Raw genomic sequence first — 10,340 nt, forward strand, 5'->3', positions numbered from 1 at the left:
TGTTACCCCGCATATTAGAGTTTCTTTATTAACAGTTTCATGTATTTCCAGATTTCTTTTTCAGTCATGTGACTATTCCGGTTCGTCACAAAAACTCAGACAACTCCAGACGCTAGTCTGACATTTTTGTGTCCGAAGGAGGTGCTGCTCTCCTGAGTTGTATGCCGCACAGAAAGAATTTGCCCTTTTCTGGGTGATTGTGTACATTAACAGGGTAGATTAAAAAAACCCCAAAGATTAAATAATTGCTCAAAATCTACATTGTTACTTGGACAAGACAGTTATATGTTAAAATGATTTTGTTGGTCAGACTCATATCAGCATAAAATACAGGAAAAAATACCCATGATAGCTCAACTACTTTTTCAAAGCACTGCACATCAGGATAAGTGAGTTATGACAGGATGTGTTAGCAGAGAGTTATGCAGACCAAACTGATCTGAGTCAGACATGCAGCATCAGCTCCACATCCATCCTCCCTGACAGAGCGGTGCTGCCATGAAGAGTGCTGCTTTGTTTTTAGCAACATCTGTGGTCAAGATCACCAACCGGCCTCCTATGATGATCCATTATTCTACATCATTGCACTTATCATTGCATTCCTGAAAGTTCTGCAGATCAGTATATCAGTGCACTATAAAAGGTCCAAAGGTCCCAAAAGATCTGCTGGTAACACACAGGGATCATGTCCTACCTGGGGTGACCTCCTCCACCAGGATGGGGGTCTGAGAGGAGAGTGTGAAGCCATGAGAGTTCAGGTTTGGGTCTCTTTGGATCTGAACGTTGAAGCGGAACGGGTAGTTCCTGTGATCACAGCCGCTGGACCCTGCTGGCTTCCCATCAGCCGCGGCTCGATCTCTGGAAAGAATTATTCCGCCACATGTTAAAACTACCGGCATATGGACACTGGACAGGTAAGACCTGAGGTCACTCTTAAGGTTCTAAACATCAAAAATCGAGTCTAACGTGGGACAGAGGATACATCTGATGCTTACCTGCTCAGAGAGTGGGACCTGCTGCCCAAATCTCGAGAGCGTCTCAGCCATCGTCCCACCACCTGCTCCACCCGGCTGGTCCTGCGGGAGGGGGAGCGGCTCCGATCCTGCACCTCCATTTACCTGACAGGAATCAAAGCACAAATGAGTCATTTAAAAGGCAGAAGACAATGCTTTGAGAGCAGAGGAGCGAAGCGAGAGTCCAGAGGAAGGGAAGGCGAGCAGCTCTGCGAGGAACAATCAACACTTGAGTCCCGTAAACACACTTAGCATGTGCTCATGTGGGCTGGCAAGACAGATCCCTCCTAAATTATCACTGACGCCAGTAAACATGCACTGTGTCTGGGAGGTGGATTAGATGTGTTCAATGGGCTGAACACAAAAGATAAATGCTTTTTCTTTTAAAAATGCAATACTACTAATGCGTAACTTGTATTTGTGTGCAATATTAAGAATAACAAAATGTAGTACATCTTGAAATCTATCAGCTTTAGCTAAAAACAGTCCTAAAATATTAGAAAGATTTAAAACTAAAAATTTTGGCAACTTTAATGAGCAAACATGAAAATTTATGTTTAAACAAAACAGACAAAAGTTGATCCAATGTCATTTTAGTTAAAGAAAAATAATAAAATCACACTTTTTAGTAATAAATAAAATATCTGATACTATTGCAGAAAAAATCTAAACTTGAAAGTGTTGATGCTAAAACTAAACAAGAATAAAATAAGTAATTTTTCTAAGGATACAATGTTTTATTCTTCCAATTATAGCTTCATTAATAATTACCAAGTAAGTGGATAAATTACCATTTTTTTTAGCTTCATGAAAGTTTGCATGATTTAACATCATAAGAATTGGTCAATATTAGACTATATTTGTCTCAAATTCTTTTTACATTCAGTTCAATTCAAACAAGCTGCAAACATAACATTTGGCAATTTCTTGTTTGATTAAAAAAATTAACTTTTTATCTAAAATCCCAAACATGTCACTATTTTTTATGTAACAGTTTAAAACATTCAGATAATCAAAACTTTAATTTTGTTTTTAATTAAAAAAAATCTAAATTAAGAAATCTTCATCAAAAATATTGCATTTCTAACCTAATTACATCCACATTTCAGTCATGTTTTAGGTTTAATTTTAAATAATAATTAATTAAGTAACAATAAAAGTGTCAATAAATGTGTTGAAACATTTATAATTTGAAAAGAGAAGACTAATTACACTTAAGTAAAACAAAAGCTGGTTGTGAATTAGCTAAATTGTCTGAATGTGGGTTTAAAATGATGATGTGGGTTCTAAGATAAAGCCATAAATGATGACAACATGCAGCCAAACAGGCTCTTAGTCTGAGTTGTGAGTCGACCGATGTGGTATTGTCTTCAAGCCCCAAAACCATCTTCATGATTTCCAACAATCCCACTCCTTGAAATGGGTCCCTGCTGTGCAGCAGAGAGGCAGCTGGTTGTCACACACAGCCTCTGATAGGCCATGTGATTGTGGAGATAGATGTAATGGACGCAAGTCTCCTCTGTGCCTGTGGGGCTTCATTAATGGACCATTCTCTGGACCCCGCAATATTTTAGGTAATGCCGTATCGGCTTACATGTGCATAAGTGGCTGTAACTCAGGAAGCAGAGCGGTCACATTTGGTGTTTCCAGGTTTGGATCAGTGTTGTGGAAGACGCAAGAGACCGGCTTATACGCAGAACCTTAATATAATAATTAAAATAAACAAAAAAAAGTAGCAAAACATAAGCGTGAACTTGTCAAACTGGAACCGTGGTATTAACATTGTCTTGGGAGTTTAGTTCATTTAGAGGGGTAAATATTGATTAAAGTCCCATTATTTGGTATACACCTAAGTGTATGACATTTGTTTGACCCATCTGTGGGGGAGTGGTGAGCTGCAGACACAGCCGTACTCAGAAACCATTTGGTGGTTTAACCCCCCACCCCCAATCAGGCACTGCGTCCCATTTTTAGTCTTTGCTATGACTCAACCTGGATTTGAACCCACAACCTTCCAGCCTAAGGGTGGACACTCTACCACAAGGCCACTGAGCTGGTCAGGCTCTTAGCTTGAGGTATAAGTTAAACTAATTTTGCACAATTTGCATACTATCAAATTAAATTAGGGACAGGAATCGGTTAAAAAACTAACCAATTGATCGCAAATCTGGAAAAAATTAATCACAATTAATCAATATTATTATTATTTTTTTTTTTAGTTAGAGTATTAGAGCCACTTATTATCTGCAAAAAATCACAATATGAAATCACACAAAAAATTGTACATTTAGAACATTTATTTTTAACTCTTTAAGGTCTAAAACTCAGTTTTTGTCAACTTTTGAATTTACCTCTGTTTTCAATTTAAAACTACCTGCTTGCTTATTAGGTATCATTTTAATCAGCAAAACCTCTCCTATGTGAGTCTATGTTTATTTTATCATTTTTTTAATTTTGTATTTACACACTAGACATAAAATCATGGAAAAGCAGAAATTCGTCTGGAAAAATGGGGATTTATTTTGCTCTGGAAACCCTAAAAATGTTTAACAAACCGTTAAACATGTTTAAAACACAATTTTCATGCTGTATTTTAAAAATGGACAATAAGGATGCTCGCTGAACGCTCAGTGGTAACGTGTTCTACAGCATCTGTGCACAGATTGATAACGCTCCTTCCCCTCTAAACTTCTCCTTGGACCTTGATAACTCCAGGAGAAGCTGATGAGCTGACCTGAGACACATGGGATGGAAGGAGGAGTTCAAAATTATTTGAAGACTTAAAAATCAATAAAAGAATCTTACAATGAACTCTAATATTCACAGGCAGCCAGTTAAGGGTAGGATTGGACCAGTTCGAGACAAAAAGCCAATAACAGAATGTGCTGAGACAGGTCAGAGACAACTCCTGATACTACTGTGTGGCGTGGAGGCGGCACCTAACACAAGCAGCGGTAGACTCATTCTAGACTAGCTTTTGATTTCAGAGGGGTCACTTCTGCAGAACAGTTGCCGCAGAAACAAGTCAGATTAATTTAAGAGGCTTAATATACCAGGTAATCTGCATGGATCTGCGCTGAAGCCCAGCTCCAGCAAACTCCTGCCCAGAAAACTCAAGCTCAGTATGGATCGTCTGATTGAAATGGGCTCTAAATGTGCCAGAACAGAAAACGTTTGGATGACATCAGCAAAAATATGCCAAATATTTAAAATTAAAGCATTATTGATCATCACGGTGTCTTCCAGTAAACTAATGGGTTCTGCCTGATATACAGAGTGGAAGATTTTTTATGATTTTTTCTTGGCGTTATCTTCATAGCAACCAGTTTACTTTTAATTTAACCTGTGGCAGGAATCTGCAACTTTTAACCCTTTAAGAGTCATTTAGGTCGATTTCTCACTGACCACAACCTAGTAGGAGCCACACATCCTTTAAAAAATAAGACTTTGTATTTATGTTATTGCTATTTTTACAAGAAATATAAATGAACTATTATTTTTTGCCATTCATATAACAAACTTTATGAGAAAATAGAATTTTTTTCTCCCAAATATGAAACCGTTAATAACTTTTAACAGGGGTTCACAAGACTTCCTTTCAAAATAAAAGACTTCCTGTGTCACATCTGCAAAAGAATCAGCAACAATACATTTTGGAATTTCCTTGGCTAATGAGGTTTATCGATAACCACGCCCAGTCATTTTGTTTTGTTCAACTCAAGCCAACAAAAAATTTTCACAATATTCCAGTAAAAAATATGTGAATAACAAGGGAACGCCCCTTTTGAGAGCACGCCACACTTTTCAAAATCTGCAACTTCTAATTCTAACATTTTTCCCGAATAGCTTCCCAATCACTCTCGAGGAGTTAGGAGGTCGAGATTCCTAGGAGGAGCTTAAATTTGTAGGTGGTACTAAAGGTGTATAATTTTTCTTCCCAACATCTAAGGTCAACGAAACTTTGCTTGTGGGTGTAGACCATGTGTTAAAGTCAAGACCCCGGAACCGGCCCTCCAGATCATTTTATTTTATTTATTATTAATGACCCAATGTTATCTTGCGCTTATTTCCAACTTGTTTAATTTTGACAAAATATATTTATTATTGAAAGTTATTTAAGGTTTATGTTGATTTATTCTGGAATAATATTCCTGCCTGTTTTTATTCATAGTGATGTTAAAAAGCTATGTTTTAAAGTATTAAGAATGTAGTTTCAGTGAGTTCAATAAATGCTGTTCAGCCTAAAGTGTGCTTTGAATTTCGGCCCCTGAGCGATTGAGTTTGACACCCCTGATGAAGACTTAGCAAAAGTTTTATTTTCCGATGTTTTGCAAAAATATGAAAATTGCTGCAAAATGGTCACCAAACAGTAGGACCTGCGACCATCCCATCATAATTTCCAAATTTCCTTTAAATATTCCCAACAAACATTTTGACTCAAAGACCCACACAGAAAGAAGAATTGCAAAAACGATCTGATCCTTACAGTCCAGGATTTGCTGATTGCTACAACTATGGTTCTTCGTTTGGTGCACCAAAGCAGGACGAAGTATGATGTTTCCATACAAATGAAAGGAGCAACCAGAAGCATGAATAACATTAACATTCGTGACTGGCAAACAGATGCACAAATATCCGATTTCTTTGGACGTATGTACTGAGCAGTGGTGAGTATGTGAGTCTATGACCACAGCTGTGAACAGCTGAATGAGATAAAGGAGAATGATCTCAGCAGGTCTGCTTCATCCCCCAAAGAGCAGCTGCAGGAAGGAATCTCCCCCCGATTCTGTTAATGGTGGACATTGGCTCCATTATAAGAAGAAAAAACAGAAGAGAGGTGGAGGATAAAAGGAGAAAAAGACAAATGCAATAAGAGAGAGGAAGGAGAATGTCAGGATTGATAAAAAGTAGAAGATGTTGAGGGCTTGGTGATGAAGGTGTTGAGTGCCAGACACCAGTGTCTCCTGGGGGATCTTGAGTCATGGCCACATTATCCGTCCATCTGTCTGCAAGTGCCCCTCTCCTTCTGTTCCTTCCTCCCATCAGGTCGTTGGTACTCCTTGTTCCATATCTTCACTCAATCTTTGGCCTCATTCACTTCTCAGGTAGTGGAGAGCTTCTTATGTTTCCGAGGGTCAGAGTAATCCCACCACGCCGCTCACTCTGTGTTCTCATTGGTGAAACTGATCCATACACAAACACGCCGGCGGTGAAGTTCTGAAATCATTGATCTCCACAAATGTTCCTGAAAGATTTGGTTTGGTTTGCAGCTCATTCACAACCAGGGCTTCCCAGTCCGGACTCATTGTAGGAATAGCACATGAGCAGAGTTAATCAAGTCTGCCATGACAAACGGCAACAGCGTAGCAGTTCTTGTTTTGCAAACACAGCATTTAGAAATGAGATGAAAGGAGGAAAAACACGTTAAAAATATTTAAGATGTTAAGCCTAAAATGATTGTAAGTCTATCTTTGATATTTTTGAAGCAGCAGAGAATCAAAGGTTTGTTTTTCTGTCTTTTTAAACATTTATTTCTTAAATAATAATGCTAACAAAGTGATAACAAATGCTATGAAAAAACAGAGTTCAGAAGACGAGCATCATTTTCTGCTTCAGTTTAGATCATTGATTTCTTTTTTTCGGACTCTGGCATGATATTCCGGTCCTTCCTGCCTCATGCAATGTTTTCCTGCCATCCCACTATTGACCATGTAATCACCCACTTGTGTGTCCCTCCCTCTGAGTATATTAGATTAGGTCTTAAGTGGAGGGAATCCGGTTTCTCTCATGCTCTCAGCTGCTGAACACAAATACAGAAGTCAAGCTTAAGGAAAAAGTTCGCTTTAATTTCCTTTAAACAGTAAGTCACATTTGAATTATTGAACTCATTACCTCTTAAGACAGGAGTGAAATGATTTGTAGGTTTGTGCATTTTTAGAATTCTAGCTTCTGCTAAATGAGCTTCCTCCATCTGCAATGTTGCCTGCTGAAAGGAACAGTATTCTAAGTGCTTCATGTTTGCAAACTCAGCAGTCCAACTTCTCCCTTCCTGTGTTGCAGCTGAGAATAACAACAGTAAATCAGAAGGTAAATCAGGGAGATAAAACGTTTAGCGAGTGTTTTTCCCAGCCCTTGTCGTCTCAAACACAAATACAGATTTGCAATCCTCTGCACGGCTCGGCTGAAAACTGACGGCTCATCAGATTTTGTATTTGTGTGGAGTGCAGACTGGCTGCTGTTTATTCCCGACTCTTCACTCCGAGACGCAGCAATAAGTCGGATAAAAAAGATCCACCCAGAATTTTCAAACTTAATTAAAGTGGTTGTGTTGATGTGGGGTCGATGAAGAACAGGAAGTCTCAAACATAGTCGCGCGCTCTCATGTTTTTAAGAGCAAACACTTCCTTTTTTTTCCATTTTTAAATCCAGATTCAAAACCTTTCCCAAATTCATAATTTTTCTTCATCTGTAATCTGATTTTATCACAATGTCAATGTATTTATTGTGCTGTTAACATTTTCTTAGAGTGGTTTTTATTGTATTTTTTACTTTGTACAGTGTCCTTGACTGTTTTAAAAGGCACTTTTAAATAAAATGCATTATTATTATTATTATTAGTAGTAGTAGTAGCAGTATTCTTCAAGTCTGCCCTTCTTTTTGAGTTTAAATTCTTGCAGCAAAATCATAAATTTGCCATTAAAATGAGCAAAAGGTCAACAATCAACATCTTTACCACAGTTTCACCACACTAAACTGACTGTAGTTTTTATTTTGAATATTTCTGCTGTTAAAAACATCTGATGTAAAGAACAAAAGGGAGAAGAAATATGTATTTTTACATAAATGTTGTCATGATTCAACCATCAGCCCTCACTTCCGTCCACCAGAGGGAGCCCTCACCAGAGTTTTAGCCTCCACTGCCTCACTACAAGTCCCATCAGCCACCTTCCATCCAGCACAGCTGTTACCTTCCAGCACAGCTGATCACCATCAGCTCATCAGTACCCTCCAGCATTTAAACAACCACCAGCCACTTCTATTTTGTGAAGTCTTGTTTTGTCTAGCAGACATTCTGAGCTATATTATTCCTAGTTATCGCCTCTGTGCCTTGACCTTTGCCTGTTTTCTAGTTAATCTGCCTCACCCTTGTGATTTTGACCTTTGCCTGTATTTCGACTACGCATTATGTCTTGCCCATGCTCTTCTTCAGTAAAACGTTTGCACATGGATCCAAAAGACTCCTTCCCTGCATTACAAATATCATCAAAAACAGAAAGCCAACCTCTTTCTCTGTATGAAACTTATTCACCTTCACGTTGTGAGTTTGGTATTTAAGTTTGTTTCTTTGCTAACAAAACAAACTAAAGAAGACAAACTAAATATATATATATATATATATATATATCAATTCATAGATATATCAAACTAATTACATCATGAATTGATTGGAAAATCCAATTAAAAAGTAAAAGAAGATAAAGAAATATACACACATACATACATATGCATATACATGCACGCATACACACATGCTTATCCACATCTAAATTATACCATTATAATTACCCTATTATTTTTTTACTATAAGTCACTCAAGACTAGAAGTGCCAGCAGCAAAAAATGCATAACAAAGACAAAAAGAAATCATATATAAGTCGCACCTGAGTATAAGTCGTTTCTATTTTCCTGATATAGCTCTAATCATACAGAATTTTTAAAGAAAGCTTTAATTTGTATATAATTGAGTTGTAAGGCAAAACTGGAGGGCATCATTTTAGAAGAAAAAACTCCTTCTTTTAGCATTTTTTTCTGCGTCGATGTTAACAAATTCCACTAATTTGCACATTTTTCTTTCCCTAAACAATTTTTTACTCAGAACACATGGTCTGGATCAAACTGCTGCATGAAACTGTTGCCTGTGTTCCTTATTGCTCCGACCGGGACAGGCAGAGGAAACAATGGTGCAGGGAAACACGTAACGTGATTAATGGGGCTGCAGCAGCACTCAGTGTTTCCCCTGCTGCCTACAATTGAGACCTCTTGAGACTGTGAGAAATCCATACTGTCATCTGCTCTGTCTCTATTCGTCTTCTCCATTCTTAGGTTAAGTTCTGTGTTGAAGGAGTTGATTTTACGCGAGTATTTTTTTTCCACAACCGCTTTAGCATTGTTTTTTGAAACCTTGCAACATGTCATGTTCTTTCTATGTCAATGTGTGAGTGTGAATTAATTATGTACATTATCAAAAGAATAACAACAACAAGCACTTTATGTACACTTCTTTAGGAACGGCTGATAACATGATTTTATTTTTTTGAACTGCAGCAATTTAAAGACCCACTCGGATTAAAATGGTCTTTTTTTGTGTTTTTTAAAGTAATCTTGTGTAATTTTTCTGATGATGGAAACCGTAAATAAAGAAAAATTAGCTTATCATCGCATTGAAATCATTGTGAATCTAGCAGATAATAATAATTCAGCTTGACAAAGAGTTTTTTGGGACTTAGAAAATACACTGGGCAGGACACAAACTCTGCTACAAGGTTTCAGCAACAGCCCAGCCAGTAAGGCCAAGTGGGCCCCATATGGTTTAAAATTGGGCAGAAAATGTGAGCCTCAAGGTTTGTCTGCAGTTTCTGTGTTGGCCCCCACCTGTGTTTTCCCACATTGGCTTAAGTGGGGACGCAGTGGGCTGGCTCATTATACTAGCCAGCCGGCAGGGGAGAGCATTATCAACCTCCGCCGCCGAGGTTCAAGCAAAACGCGTGAGTGCCGCGCCCTGAGGCCGGCAAAGCAAGCAAGTGCAGCGCCCAGGGTCTGCCAGAGCAAGTGAGTCCCGCACCCAGAGGCCGGCAGAGCAAGAGAGTGTCGCGCCCAGGGGCCGGCAGAGCAAGAGAGTGTCCCGCCCAGGGGCCGAAAGAGAAAATGAGTGCCGTGCCAAGGGTCCAGGAAAGCAAGAGAGTGTCCCGCCCAGGGGCCGACAGTGAAAATGAATGCCGTGCCAAGGGTCCGCCAGAGCAAGCGAATCCCGCACCCAGAGGCCGGCAGAGCAAGAGTGGCGCCCCCAGGGGCCAACACAGAAAATGAGTGCCGCGCCCAGGGTCTGCCAGAGCAAGCGAGTTCCTCACCCAAAGGCCAGTAGAGCAAGAGAGTACCGTGCCCAGGGGCCAACACAGAAAAAGAGTGCCGTGCCCAGGGTCTGCCAGAGCAAGCGAGTTCCTCACCCAAAGGCCAGGAGAGCAAGTGAGTGCCGCACCCAGGGGCCAGCAGAGCAAGCAAGTGCCACGCCCAGGGGCCTGCAGAGCAAGCAAGTGCCACGCCCAGGAG

The 10,340-nt window shown here is 39.4% G+C and overlaps 1 protein-coding gene across 2 annotated transcripts in view; it reads right to left on the reverse strand.

Annotated features, from left to right (window-relative positions):
- Window positions 1-10,340, reverse strand: part of LOC112157131 (FERM and PDZ domain-containing protein 1) — a 52,062-nt gene that overhangs the window by 28,311 nt on the left and 13,411 nt on the right. For both annotated transcript variants that reach the window (XM_024289697.2, XM_036213770.1), the window contains 2 exons: window positions 996-1,118; window positions 695-858 (listed from right to left, as the gene is read on the reverse strand). In XM_024289697.2, the coding sequence (XP_024145465.1) occupies window positions 695-858; window positions 996-1,114 (283 nt within the window). In that variant the 5' untranslated portion in view covers window positions 1,115-1,118. The remainder of the gene's footprint in view (window positions 1-694; window positions 859-995; window positions 1,119-10,340) is intronic.

Source organism: Oryzias melastigma, linkage group LG1 (genome assembly GCF_002922805.2).
Source record: "Oryzias melastigma strain HK-1 linkage group LG1, ASM292280v2, whole genome shotgun sequence".
Taxonomy (NCBI): Eukaryota; Metazoa; Chordata; class Actinopteri; order Beloniformes; family Adrianichthyidae; genus Oryzias; species Oryzias melastigma.